This window comes from Tamandua tetradactyla, chromosome 9 (genome assembly GCF_023851605.1).
Source record: "Tamandua tetradactyla isolate mTamTet1 chromosome 9, mTamTet1.pri, whole genome shotgun sequence".
In the NCBI taxonomy this organism is placed as follows: domain Eukaryota; kingdom Metazoa; phylum Chordata; class Mammalia; order Pilosa; family Myrmecophagidae; genus Tamandua; species Tamandua tetradactyla.
Genome location: NC_135335.1, coordinates 95,708,254 through 95,724,058, shown reverse-complemented (window position 1 = coordinate 95,724,058; position 15,805 = coordinate 95,708,254). Strand labels below are relative to the sequence as shown.

At 35.7% G+C, this 15,805-nt stretch overlaps 1 protein-coding gene across 1 annotated transcript in view; it reads left to right on the top strand.

The window, feature by feature from the left end:
- The window catches only part of HCN1 (hyperpolarization activated cyclic nucleotide gated potassium channel 1), a 437,825-nt gene that overhangs the window by 308,639 nt on the left and 113,381 nt on the right, over nt 1-15,805 (top strand). The window contains exon 5 of the mRNA XM_077115160.1: nt 10,186-10,332. Coding sequence (XP_076971275.1) covers nt 10,186-10,332 — 147 coding nt within the window. The remainder of the gene's footprint in view (nt 1-10,185; nt 10,333-15,805) is intronic.

Here is a 15,805-nt window from a genome sequence, read left to right as displayed (position 1 = left end):
TGACATGTTTTTTCCATGTACAAAATACAAAATTCCATCACAATATTACCAAAGCCTTTTATATCAGTAACAATAGAAAATAGAAAACAAAATAAAATAGCATGAAAATCTATATGGGTATGGTCTGTCCTAAAATTCTCCTTTGGCTGTGAACCTTAGAAGTTATCTGTGGCCAATCTACAAAGGAGGGATGGTCATAGGATAGACATTCCCATTGCCATAGGAAGAAATTGGAAGGAAAACAGGGAACACTGAAACAAAGGAGTTCAGAAAACCTGAAGCACATGCTACATTAGATGTTAAGGTCTGAGAATTATTTATCATTGTTACTTGAGAGCAACAATCCCAACTTTTCCAAGGGCCTACATAGTGGCCCTGCCCTCTCCAAACTCGGGGGTGAGCATTTCAACATATCCAACCATTGGCAAGACCACTTGTTCCCAACTGCACCCTCTTCAAGTATATGGGTGGCACCTGGACTCTCGCCATCTCAAGGGCACATGCTCAACCCCTTCAGAAGAGTGGGGTGGTGGCCAGGAATGTGCTCCATCATCTTTGAAGCCTAATGTGTCAGCATTCTTCCTGAACATTGAGGAGGAAGGCCCTCCCTTTAACTCTCCAATTGCATAGTGGGCCCTTTCTCCTGGCCCAAGATCTTCTGGCTCCGGAGCTTAGCTTTTGTGGTTATACCTCTGAAGTCATTTTTTTTTTTTTCAATTTATCCATTTTCTATCACTTTTCGTCCAGACTGACAGGGGTTCCATTTATACATTCTTGTTAGTTTTCCATGCAGTATACATGGATCACAACCATCAGACAATAGGACTTTTCACGAACTCTTTCTGGATAACTCCACATCCAATCCTGGTTTGTGATGAAATGACTGATGGGATCCATGTTTGGTTAAATCTTCATATGGGGCACTATTCGCTGGAACTCATTTTCCAAAAGCTTAGAATTTTCCAAACTATCAGTTTCTGGTTTCTTTGTACCTATGAGTCCAGTTCTCAGCTTATCCCTTTCCTTATAAATTATATAATGGTAAATATATAAATTTATATAAACTATAAATTATAATTGTAATTTACTATAAACTGCAAGAAGAATCCAGGCTCTGTTTTCCACATTTAATATGGACATTTCCTCAGTTAGATATCCAACACCATTGTCTCCAAATTCTACCTTCCATCCAACTCTTCCAGGGCTCAACTTTGTCAAATTCTCTGCCACTTTAAAGCAAGGATTGCCTTTGCAGTTTACAATGAAACATGCATCATTTTTGTCTATGGTCTTATCAGAAGAACTTTATAGTTTACATTTTTATCAAAGTCTGTTAAAGAAATCCAGGTTTTTTATATCAAGTATATCATAATTCTTCCAGAAGCTTCCTCTTATCTATTTATAAAGCTGTTTCAACATTTTGGGTATTTGTGAATCACAGCACTCTACTTCTCTGGTACTAAAATCAGTTTCAGTTATCTAAAGCTGTTGGAATGCAGTATATTATAAATGAATTAGCATTTTCAAAGGGGAATTATTAAGTTATAAATTTACAGTCCTAAGGCCATGAAAATATCTGAATTCAGTTAAGGCATCCCAGGAAAGATACCTTAACTCTAAAGAATGACTACTGGCATCCAGGATTCCTCTGTCACAATGAAGAATATATGGCAATGTCTGCTGTTCTTCTCTCCTGGCTTCTGGTTTCAAACAGCTCTTCAGCTCCTGCTTCCAGCAGCTTTCACTCTAAGTGTCTGTGCTTCCTCAGTTAGCTTTTCTGGGGCTGACTCTGGATTACAACACTTAGTTTAACATCATCAGAAGTCTGTGTCTTGGTTTCATCTCTCTTTCTCTGTGTTGGCTATAAGGTGTCTCTCTCTCTCTCTGGATTTCTTTAAGGACTCCAGTAAACTAATTAGGACCACATTGAATGGATCACATCTCCATGGAAATAATCTAATCAAATATCCTACCCATAGTAAGTCTACATCCACAAGACTGGATTAGAAGAGCATGGATTTTCTGGGGTACATAACAGTTTAAAACAATCACAAATGTCCTGGGCTTTATATAAGTCTCTATAACTGTTTTACCGAGTAAGCTTGTATTTTTAAGAAACTTAAAGCCTCCAGATTGTTCCTTTATCAGGTGAGCCCTGAAACCCAGAGGTACAGGGTTTGATGTTCTGTCTCTCACTGTCTCTGTATTGAAATAGCTAGAAGAAAATACTAGAAATTGTTGAGCTATACTCCAGAAATTCTGATCTCAGCTAATGATTGTATATCTATATAGCAAAAAAAAAAAAAAAAAATGTTGGTTGCCTGAGTCTTTATGGATCTGCTTCTGGATGTCTTATTCTGTTCCACTGATCTATGTATCTATCTCAGACAATACTACCCTGTCTTAATTAACTTACCTTTATTGTAAATCTTTAAATTGTATAGAATACAATACTAGGCATTAATAAGGGGGAGTGGACAAGTGGTTTGGGATGTTTGGTGTTTCCTTTTTTCTTTTTATTTCTTTTTCTGGAGCAGTTCCAGTGTTCTAAGATTGATCATGGTGATGAATGTACAACCATGTGATGACATTGTGAAACCCCCCATTGTATACTTTGGATTGTCTAGTGTGTGAAAATAGCTTGATAAAATTATATTTTAAAAAAATCACATAAAGACATAAGAAAAAGTAATAAGATCCTTTCCTTAAAATAGGACGCATTTGATATACCATATATTAAAAGATTTCTAAAATCTTTTTCTGACATTAGAGTTCTGATTACAAGATCTAGGTCTCCTTACTCCTTTTCTATAATTATTGTAATAGTAATTTAAATTAATAACAACCATATTTTAAAAACCCAACAAGATATTATAACAAATAATTGATAATAGTGATACCTAATGAGAAACAACCACCATTCGTATTGTTTGGACAATTCTTTTTGGAGACCAGTATCCTCAAAGGAACACCACTTTATCACAAGATTTGCTCTAATTGGTAACCAGATTGTCTTGTAAAGTATTTAAGGTCTGAGGCTTATATATAACTTTCTCAAGCTACTTGATTGTGATACATCATTTTGTACTTAGGCACCAATTTTACAGCTGCTAATGTCCATAAGTGCTTCTAGCATATATTTGACAAGAATTGGGGTAATTTTCCCAAGAAAGCTCAGAATCTGAACACCTGCCTGACATCAGCATGCTTCAGCACCCACTTTTAGAGCTCTTGGATCAGGCTGCCTGGCTCTTGTTACAGCTGGCCATAAGACAGAAGCTTTAGTGGCCTTTACTATAAAATCACTGTGTATGATGAAGCTGGCTTATAGTTTGATTGGAAAAGTTTGTTTTTTAATCTTTGGAAATACTGGTATGATTTATTTTTACTCTTGCCCACGATAATGGCAGTGGGATTTAAAGTGTTCTATTTAGGGTCTGGCACTCCCTTCCTTAATCTCCAAGATAAGTTTCTGTACTGCTGATTTGCAATTGGCCTACAAGTTTAACAAGTCTGGTGTGACTACTGAAAGAGCCACTAAGAGCTTCATTGATGACCTCTCAAAGCCAAGATTCCCTGCAAAGATCTTGGCAGTTCAAGCCAAAGACTCAGCATGATCTAAGCCCTAAAAGATTGGGTGTATGGGGAGCTGAGGCTGCAGAAAATGTTTGGGACTTTTGATGCTTGACTGTATTTTTTCTCTTGCTGTACTGTATCCCTTACTTTTAAATACAAATCTTATATGAGTGTAGCCCATGGAGTCTGGTGTCTCATTAAGGTTGAATTAGGGAAAACCATACAGCCAACAGAACTGTCACAGTTTGCTGAGTACTGATATGCATCAAAGGAAGTGCTGTCAATTCTGGCCAGATGAAGGAGCCCATTATCTTAAGGACCTGCAGGTGATTAGGTCATTTCTGCTTACTTTTCTCAACAAGCTTCTTGCCCAAAAGGTTGCTTGGAGTGGAGAGAATCTTTAACCTTAACTGACTTATGGGGCTCTAGATTTCTCCTTTCTTTGCTATGCACTTCAGGGATATGCAGAGCAGTTTAGTTGTATTTTGCCCTTGGTGCCTGTGTACAAAGGTCTACTCACCTAAAAGGAAAAAAAAAAAAAATCTGCTCTACCTCCAACTTTGGAATTGGAAAATCGATCCTTGGTTGACTAAATGCAAATGTTATTTTTATAAAAAGACAAGATTGGTTGAGTCTAGTTATTTGTCCTTATACAATTCATTTAGTCCCTCTAGACTTAAGTTTCTTTATCTTCTGTAAGATGGTGTTAGACTGAATTATCTTCCTTGCTCTTTCATAACTAATATACTAAGGTACTGTGAATATTTCTTATGATTTACACATATGGAGATAAGTCTTATAATTGTACCTGTACTTCATATTTAACCATTTATTGACTCAGAGTAATTATAGAACTAACAAATATTCACTGAGTGTTTGCTGTATGCCAGTGGTTTTCAAAGCATGGTTGCCAAACCACCAGCAATACCTGGGAACTTGTTAGAAATGCCCCTTCACAATCTCCACCCAAATCCAATTAATTAATAATTCGGTGTGGGGTTCAGCAGTCTGAGCTTCAACAGCCCTTCCATACACTACAGTTTCAGAACTGCTGCTATATACTAAGCACTGTGTTATGTTAGGATGCAAGGAAGCAAGTTTGGGTGAGAGGAGGGGAAAGAAAACAAAATTCAGTTTTTGACAGGTTGAGCTTTAACGTGGGACACATCCTAATATTTATCTGTAGGTCAGGCATCTGGGATAAACGTGCACATTGTCAATGACTAGGGTATCATGAAGGGAGGATGTGTGAAATGAAGAGAAAAGAAAGCTCTCCATCTTAAAGGCAGCTGGATCATGAAGGCTGATTAAGTTAAGGGCACTGACATTAGCTAGCAGGATGTAGAAACAAAACCAGAATCGAGGTTGGCAGGATCCAAGGAAGGATAAAGTTTCAAGAGTGATGATGGTCAAAAGGATCATAAGATAAAAAAATAGGTACTTGAAAGTGGTCATTGAATTTGGAAATTCGGTAATAATGTTTGGTGAATGACAATATATTAAAAATCGAAACTATTTCTTTTTGTCTATATGCCTGTATTTCCTTCATCCTAACCCAAAACTTGTAATAATAAACAAAAATATCATATCTGTTTTAATTTGCTAAAGCTGTCATAATGCAATATTCAAGAAATGTAATAGATTTTAAAAAGGAATTTATTAAGTTGCAAGTTTATACTCCTAAGACTGTGAAAATGTCCAAGTTAGGCATCAAGAAGAGGTTAACTTCACTCAAGAAAGGCTGATGCCATCTGGAACACTCCTGTCAGCTGGGAAGGCACATGGTGACATCTGCTAGCTTTCTCTCCTGGCTTCTTGTTTCATAAGGCTTTCCCAGGGGTATTTTCCTTCTGTATCTTCAAAGGTCTCTTGTCTGTGTCAGTTCTGAAGCTTCTTCCAAAGTGGTCCCTTCTAAAAGGACTCTAGTAAGTGACCCCACCTTAAATGGGTACAGACATGTCTCCATGGTAACCACCAAATCAAAAGGTCCCACCAACAATTGGGTGGGTCACCCCATGGAAATAATAATCAAAATGATCATACCCAGTAATAATGAATCAGGATTAAAGAACTTGGATTTTTTTTTTGGGGGGGAGGGTATGTGGTATGAAACTGTTGTTTAAAATCCATGTGATCTTAAGAAATAAAAATAAACTACTCATTGAAGAAGATACTTCTTAGTAGACGGACAATGAAATAAACCAGGTGTAAGAAGTTCTGAATAAACTGGCAATGTCAAGGAATGTAAAAACAGAAACTTTGTCTTAATGAGAAAGCAAAATGAAGTTTCTATTCATTGCAGCAATATACCATAGGCAAAAGATTATGAGAACCATTTAACAGCACTGATGAACAGATTTTTGAAAACCAAAGATGAAAATGCAATTGTTTTTTAAACAAATAAGATAAAAAATTTATCCCATCAGATCTAAGGTATATGAGAAAAATATTTTATGCTGTCATTTTTTATTTTTAAAACCTTCTTTTACATTTAAAAAATTATAAATGCAATGCTTGCACTTGGTTTTAAATATGAGTACTAATGAATGTTTCCAGTGAATGGCAAAAGTCCACTGTGAAACACAATCTCACTCTTCCCAGGCCACCAGTTTTTCTCTATATTTTTGTGCGTGAAAATAACGTATATACACAAAAAGCAATACATTTCAAAGAACATCACAGTGATTAGCTGTAGAACTAATTTTAGATTTTTACTTTTAGCTGCTCTAAGATACTGGAGCTAGAAAGAAATATCAGTATAAAGATTTAGCAATCATTTTTGTTTGTTAAACCCCACCTTCTCTGTACAACTCCACCATCACCTTTGATCTTTCTCCCACTCTTCAGGGGTATTTGGGGTATGTCCTTTCCAACTTTCTGAAGTTGGAATGGTCTGTCAATAATATGGGATAGAGGGATGGAACTAGTTGATGTTCTGGAGAGGCTGGCACCTCTACATTTCAGGACTTATTTGGTCCAGGGACCCATCTGAAGGTTGTAAATTTCTGAATAATTATTATAGTGCATGGAACCTTTATATAATATTATATATAATTCCCTGGGTGTTCTTTAGGACTCTATACCACCACTTTTGAAAGTTGTTTTGTCTATATCACTAAAAAATATGTTTCTACTTATGTTTCTTATATAACCAATTATAAACATCATTTATTGATTTCTTATCCTAAAAAGGGGCATGGTCACTTACTGTTCTCCAATTCTCCTTATCATCTGTCTCCTGTTATACTGTGTAACTAGTTGCAGTTCTACCCTTGGTATATTTTGTAAATTTACCCAATATATTTGCATCTTTATTTCTCATTCTGAGTCTACTAGGTAGTATCCTAGATAAAGTAGCAAAATTGCTTCTTCATTTACATTTTCTAAATAGTTTCATCTCTACTTTTCCAATGTCAAGATGGATTATACTTCCATACCTGTTTTTGAGCTTTTCAAACTTTATTAAAGTTGAGTCTAAAGCAGAATACCTTACTTTGACCTGCAAATTCCATTTACCACAGTGCCAATATCCTTTTTTGTTGTTGTTGTTGATTAAACTATATAATCACCTTTATTTCCTGTACTATTTGCTTTTATTTTAACCTCATATTTTTCTATTCTCTCTCCATCAGTTCTTCCTGATGGAAAGTTTTCTTCAGCTATCTTAATTAGGATTTTTTTTTTTACATTAAGATCATTTCTGTCTTTCTTCAATTCAGCATTTATAGGGTCCTTCTCCAGTCTGTACCTTTCTCCTGAGCACTAAACAAGATATAATTGTCCTTGTTTTTTTTTTTTTGTTTTTTTTTAATCTCTGGGGAGAGGTTTTTAGTAGCTGTTTATATCACAATGTTGATTCATCTCTCCTTTATCAAGTTTATTTTATATTTTTTTATTTGAACTCAATTTAACCATCTGTACAATAAAACGGATCTAATTATTTTTTCCCAAAGTATAATCTCATGTCCACCTGCATCAGAAACAGGTAAGAAATACTTCTCAGTCTTTAATGTGCGTACAAGTTATCTGGGAATATTTTATTATGATTTAGATTCTGATTCAGTAAATCTGGAGTGTGGGCCTGCGATTCCATTCTTCTCATAAGCTCCAGGTAGCAGCTATGCTCTTGTTTCATTAGCAAGGATATAATTTTCTTAGTGGTTGCAAAGTAACCATTGTCCATTCTCAGTGGATATACTAGTGTGCTAATGCTGCCAGAGGGCAGTATGCCAGAAATGGAAGGGCTTTTAAAAAAAGAATTTATTACATTACAAGCTTACAGTTCTAAGTTTGTGAAAATGTTCAAATTAAGACACCAACAAGAGGTTATCTTCCCTCAAGAAAGGCTGATGCCATTGGAACACCATGATCAGCTGGGGTGGCACCTGACTGGCATCTGTTAGTCCTTGTTTCTGGTTCTATTGCTTCCAGCTTCTGTTGTCGGTGCTTTCCTCTCTAAGCATTTGTGGGTCTTCACTTTGTTCCTCTGGACACAACTCTGGGTTCTGGCTTGCTTAGCATCTCAGGAAGGCACATGGTGACATCTGCTGGGCTCTGACCATGTCTGGGTACCTGTTCTCTCTGTAGGTACTCCACACATCCCCAAATGTTCATGTTTCTGTCAGTTTTGAAGCAATTGTTCTCCACGCATCTGCATCTGAGGGTTCTTCAAAATATCTCACCTTTTCAAGGATTCCAGTAAACTAATCAAAACCCACCGTGAATGGGCGGAATCACAGTTCTCTATAACCAGAAGACCACACCCACAGCGAGGCATGCCACACCTTCATGGAGATAATCTAAACAAAAGGGTTTGCACCCTACAATACTGAATCAGGATTAAAGGACATAGCTTTTCTGGGGTACATAACACTTTCAAATTAGCACAGTGGGATGTTAAATTGTGCAGCTGTTATTGTAAAAAGTTTGGTGGTATCTCAGAAAGTTAAGAATAAAGTTACCATATGACGTGGCAATCCCACTTCCAGGTATATACCCAGAAGAACTGAAGGCAGTGACTTGGACAGATATTTGCACACTAATGTTCATACCAACATTATTCAAAATTGCCAAAGTTGGAGGCACCCCAAGTGTCCATGAACAGATGAATAGATAAATGAAGTGAATGAAGTATTGATACATGCTACTACGTGGATGGAAACATGGAGAATTTATATGGAGTGAAATAAGCCAGACACAAAAGTGCAAATATTGTACTTTTGAAATATGAAATAAGCAGAATATGCAAATTTATAGAATCAAAAACTGAAATATGGCCGACCAGGGACAGAGGTAGTGATTGGAAATAGGCTGTTAATAGTAATGTGCATAGAGTTTCTGTTTAGGGTGATAGAAAAGTTTTGATAATGAAAGGTGCTGATGTTAGCACAATATTATGAATATAATTAACACCATTGACTTTTTTTTTTTCCACCTGAGCAGGCACCGGAAATGAACCCGGGTCTGCAGCATGGCAGGCTAGAACTCTGCCTGCTGAGCCACTGTGGCCCTCCCAACACCACTGAATTTTAAGCTTCAAAGTTGTTAAAATGGGAATTTTGTGTTGTGTATATGCTACCACAATAAAATATATCAGCTGGGCAAGAAAAATAAAGAAGCAAGCTAATAACGAAAGTAAAACTATAAAAAACAGCATAAGTGTGCAGTACTGAAATGATTTGCTGATTATGCAGCTATTTTTGTAGTCACAAACCTAAAAAAGTAATTGTGACGCTGGCTGATTGATGCATGAGGGTTCATTATGTCATTCTTCTTTTATATATGTTCTATATTTTCTGTGATAAAAAATTAAGTAATAAATATATGTGTATGTATAAATACTAAAAGACAGATACATCAGTGGAATCATTCTGGGGTATGCCTGAAAATCTGACCTGCATTCCTAACAAGGAACTGTCACCCAAGGTGATCAATTGTAAGAACTACCAATTCAAATGAAAATTCTAAGATAACTTTCAGGTATAAAATTGTGTGGATCTAGTCTCACCATGATTTCCTTCCAAGTCTTAAATTTTAAGCCTGACATACTATTTTATTTCTAAGTATTTTGCAATGCATTCGATTTGCTTGATATCTAGGACTTATAAACAGCTCCCAAGCTCTCTGCCTTTAGATTAAAAATGTAATTAAGTTCTGATCTTTTTTAGAAGGTCTAAGATTAAACCTTCGGTACTATCCGAAACTTCTTGCCTTGCTAAGTTTTTTGGAATTCTTCCTCCAAATGAAGAGTCAAGCAGCGCCTTCATGACTACATTTATAACAGAACCAAAAACAGACAAAAAAATATATAGCATCACATTTTATTTCTTGCATCATCATTGTGTTTTGTGGTAACATACCTTTACACTGACTCTGAACTCCTTTTGTGCTGCCTTTCCATATCATCTGAGTTTGTTCAAAAAAGAAAAATCCATTATGGAATACATGACACAGAGTAAGCATCAAGTATAATGAGTTCCCCTCTTTAAAAAATTTGTTCTTTTGTTACTGAGAATTGAAATGTTATCAGATATAGAATGACAAAGCAATATTGTAGTTTCTTATACAGCCTAACAATGTCTTCTGATTTACTTTCTCACTTCCTTACAGTATAAGCAAGTGGAACAGTATATGTCATTCCATAAGTTACCAGCTGATATGCGTCAGAAGATCCATGATTACTATGAACACAGATACCAAGGCAAAATCTTTGATGAGGAAAATATTCTCAATGAACTCAATGATCCTCTGAGAGAGGTAAGAGTTATAGTTCTTAGTCTCCATACAACCCAGTCATTGTTTATTTTATTCATAGGAATTCTTCAAGTTCATATTTTGACACTACTCAAAAGAAAAATCAGAAATAAGTTTTGGCACCTGTTTTGCCCTTAATCTTCCTTTCTCCCATAGTCAAGCTTTTAATTGCTAAAAATATGTATTGCAAATTGTTCTTCTAATTGTGTTTCTCAAAAATGTCCTAATTTCTATATCCCTAGCTCCCAAAATTCATCCTTTTAGCCCCATTGTCCATATCATCCCAATATCTTCTCAATCTTCTATTCCCTTATGCTTCCTGAACGTTGTTTTAAATATTGTCTTTTATTTCCCTCCCATTTTCCTTTTTCCTGACCATCTCTTAGATTCCAGCTACAGACTAGATCCTATGGTGAGCCATGTAGATAATGTGCTTGCACTCTAAAATTCCTTGCTCCTCTGATGCTCTAGTTCCTAGCCTGGTTATTTCTCATTCCCCTGCCCTCATTCTCGTAATGACCAATATTTTCAAGTAAATCACAAAACATTTTTGATAATGAACTACAAAAATTCATGCTCCCAGTCCTTGATGTATCCACAAATTATTAACATTTTTGCCATTTTTCTCTTAAGGACTCCATTATATTCCTAAGGCATATAATGACTTATAATGACTTGGGTCTCATTGACTGAGACCTAAATCTCAGTCTTCAGGCTGCATTCACAATCTCTATTTTGCTGAGCTCAAAGCAATTAGCATGAGATCATTCCATTCTTCTCCTTTCTACTTCAAAAATTCTAAATGTTTACTTACCTCCTCATCATTCTGACCTGCTGTGAGCAATTAAATTCATTTCCTGTTACCACAATAAAACACTTTGCAACATTTGTCTTGATCCTCTTTCCATCCCTCCCTAGCAATTTTCCTTCTCCCTACTAGAGCGCTCAGCACACCCATAAACCAAAAGAACATACTCGTAACTCTTTATATTCCTTCCACTTCTCTGCTGGGCTATCTTTCCTTTCTTTACTACCAGTCTTCTCCAAAGTGTGCTATGAAATCATTATATACCTTTGTATATAATGCATTTTGTTTTCCACTTTCTTACCAAAATTGATTCCTTATAAGTTATCAATGATGACTTAATCATTAAATTCACTGTTGGTGATACTTTTCAAACGACTGAAATACACGCATGGAACCATGACTCAGCCACTGGCTTTTCTCCTGTCCCCTTGTGTTCACTCTCTGCAGTTTATTCCATCTCACATTTTTATTCTGTAACTTTATGTTCTAAGTTCTTGTCCTTAGCTCTGTTTTCTTATAAGCTACATGGTATTTCATAGTAATTCCTTATTTACCGTCATTTTAATGTATCAGATTCTGTTCTCCTCTATAAACTGTAATGTTGCTATATCCAGCCAGTTCCTTGTGGGACAACTCCATCAAGATCTTCCTCTGGCTTCAGAAACATGTGATAAGCTATGTAATGCAGTATCTTTCAACACTGAACTCTTTATCCTTTGAAGTCTCTCTTCTGTCAATTTTGTGCTTATTCTCAAGTAATTTGTAACGTCAAACTTCAGTCCTTTCCCAGCTCTGCACACCCAGTCAATCTCCAAGTGCCATCAGTTATCTTTCATTAAATCCCCTATGCCTGTATTCTTGCTTCCATTATCACTACCATCACCCTACCCAATCTTATCGTGTGGTCTATTTGCCTTTGAGCTTTGAACTGTTTTCTTTATCTACCATTTGAAACACTGCTGCCTGATTAATCTTTTTTATGTACACGAGCTGGTCATTTTCCTGCTCAGAACCTCTCAGTCTTTCCATTTCAAATTAAATAAAATATATACTCCTTAGGCTGCTGTTCCAGCCCTCTGGGCTCTAACCTCCTCTACATTCTGGCTATCCTTCTCGGCTACCCCACATGCCTCTCTATGGCCTACAGCCAAGCTATACATTTGGCTGTTAAACAAGAATTAATTATTATTTCTTACCCTTGCATCATTGTTAATATGAATATATTTTCTAGAACTGTCTCTCACTTGTTGGAAAATTCTAGTTCAAATTGTATCTGTTTAATTTTACCTTCTTTAATCTGCTGGACTGATTTTGATCCCTTTTCTCTGACCCTGTTGTACTTAGTTCATAACTCTTATGTACTACTTATCTCATTTTGCTTTAAGTTTTCTCATTTTTTTCACATTTATCTTTTCCCCTTTTGTTTTGAGGTTCCTTAAGAACAAGAGCTATATTTTTAAATTTTCTTGAAAGTAGTAGTAAATTTGGTGTATATTAGTGGAACAATCCAATGAATATTTTCATTCCATTTGACATTTATAACCATTCATAAATTCCTGCATCAACTAAAAGGTATTTTATTGTTTTTTAAACCCAGTCAGTTAAGAGTTGTAGCATGAAATGGGCTAAATATCTGGTATTGATCACCCTATTCTCCCTACAAAGTTCTTGTACAACAGAACCAATATAATGAGTATGTGGTTGTGTATGTGTTTGTAGACATACATATAGAGAGATCTTCTTGTATGAAATTTGCTCACATGATTTAGAAGGCTGTCAACTCCAAAATTTGTTAGGCAGACCAGAAGCCTAGAAATTCAGGCAAGAGTACAAAATCTCTAGGGCAGCAGTTGGCACTGCTGTCTTGGGGCAGACTTTGTATCTTCCCCAGGAAACCTCAGCTTTTGTTCTTAAGGCCTTCAGCTATTTGAAAGAGGTCCACCTACATTATGAATTGGAATTTCCTTTACAAGTAAACTAATTGGAAACATTAAGCATATCTACAAAATACCTTAACCACAACATTTAGACTAGTGCTTGACCAAGGAACTGGGCACCATAGCCTAGCCAAGTTGACACATAAAGTTAACCATCAAAGTCCTCAATCTCATTAGAATTTATGCATCCTTAAGAAACATAAAAACATTTTTAAAAAGGAGAACAGTTGTACCCTCTACTTTAAAAATAGCATTTATTAATATGGCTTGCTTTACATCTTTACTGGATAACAAATTTGGTTTAAATTCAATTCTTGTCATTGAAAGGCAAAAGATCAGGGCACTGGACCCAGCTGGATTCTCCAGGACCTGGAAGGGTTTAGAGGTAGGAAGGCCATGGCATGGCCACACAGGTAATCCAAGAGCTAGTATCAGGGATAAATGTTAAATCAAATGGCGGAAAGACTAAACTGAAGATGTGTTCCAAAGAGGCAGGGAAGGATTAAGGTTCCATACTAAAAGCTCAGTGAGGGACTTCAGAAAGCTGACAGTAAAAGAGAGTACAAGAACGAACCCTGAGAAATTGCATTCATATATAAAAGTGCTTCCTCTGTACTGAAAATCCTCAGTGTAATAAAAAAATCAGGATAACAATATTTTTTATTGTATCTGTGATTTTAGCATGTATTTTCTCTTGCCACACTGATCTTTACTGATTTACGCTGATCTACACAAGGAAAAAAATTCACTTTTCACATTTACCCCCTTGAACCCATCCATAGACATACTTCTTATTTCTTGCAACCATTCAGTCATTAAATTATGACCATCTTTCCCCTTATTTCAAATGCCTCAGTTCAAGTTCTCAGCATCTTTTACCTCAACTTTTGAAGTGCACTGACGGCTTTTCTCCTTGCCTTCAATCTCAAATGACTCCAGTGCATTCCATCACATGGCGATCTATTGATCTATCTAAGATACAAACTTGACTATATCACTCTATTCTTACAACCTGGCTGTGATTTTCCAACTCTGCTGTAAACAGTCCAAAGTCCTTGACATGGCTCACAAAACCATCCTAGGCCTATCTCCATCTTCACTTCTTATATATTCATGCTTTATCAATAGGGAATTACTGTTAATTTCCTGAAAAAAATTCTTTTGATTACCTCTTTCCCTTTCTTCATGCTATCCCCTAAATCTAAATCCTTTCCACTCATATAACCTTCTAATCTTCACTAAACACTCTCACCAGCTGTCACCTTCTGCAAATAGTTTCCCTTAGCACACTCTATTACTGGACTTATCCTTTGTGAGTTTATTGTCTGGTTCTTTCAAGACTATGAACTTCATGATAAACTGAGAAAAGGTAAAAATAAGAAGTGCATTGTATACATATATGCACATACCATGTACAGTTACAAACCATATATTCAATTTTGAGTCAACAATCATTTTTTATTGTAACATCAATTTTAACTTCAAATGCTTCATTGTATTATGTATCAAGAAACCTCATTTTTATGCAGGTATTTTGCATCTTAAATGCTAATGTATACTTGAAAACATGATTTCTGTTAATCCGTGTCTGTGGACTCAGGAACTTTTAAAAGTAAAGGCTAGGTCAAGCATTCAAGCTCTCAAAATCTTATACAAAAGACCTATTGCTTAAAAATAGAGAAAGGGGTGGTGCAACGGTGGCTCAGTGGCAGAATTCTTGCCTGCCACATCAGAAACCCGGGTTCAATTCCTGGTGCCTGCCCATGCTAAAAAAATAAAAATAAAAATATAAATAAAAAAAATTAAGAAAGAAAGGAAACTGCAATGGAAAACAATGTGAAAAGTAGCCTATATTTACAACCAGTTTAATTCATACTATGCTTTTTCCATTTTATATACTCAACCTTTCTTCTCAATATGTTTGAACACCTTTAAATAAAATGGCAGTAAGAATCACATTTGTGTGAAGTTTGAAGACTTACTAAATTTATAATACCATGCATATGCAAATTAATCAAGTAATAGATATTTCAAAAACTAAAATGACTCTATTGAACCAATTTCTATTTTCCTGTCTGTGTCGGAAGTTAAGTCATTTATGTTTTTCATATGCTAGAGAAATATTGCTGAAATACTTGTAACAAATTGCTAGCTCATTCTTATTGTTCAGGTCTCCAATGCAAAAGCTACTTCCTCAAAGAAGCCTTCCCTGAGAAACTCATTGAAATTAGTCATTTCACAGTCATTTTACATCTAAACACCCTCTTTCTTTGTCTACTTATCACCTTATTTTCTTTAATATCTATTCATTCATTATCTGTTCTGCTGTAAGAATTTTAACTCCAAAAGGGTGAGCATGTCTTTCTTGAGTTCCACCATCACACTACCCCTCAGACAGGAGGTATTTGATAAATGAATAAATACATAGAAAATAAGACCCTTGTAGTTGAAAATCATCTCAAAGAATGACTGATTTTTACAACTATAGAGTGCATTTTTTTTTTTACTAAACAGTGGTGTTTTATGGATTTTAAAACCTTATATAACTATGAAGTGCTCTGTCCATTGAATTTTTCAATATACCAACAAAAGATTGGTAGCATATTTAAATTCCTTTGTGGTTTCTTAATGCACTACAGGTTAGAGAGTTCTAGTTTTCAGGTGGTTGTTTTTATTATTTTTTTAACTTTCTCTAGGTTTATGTATTAGTGATTTAGTGCAGAGTTATCCC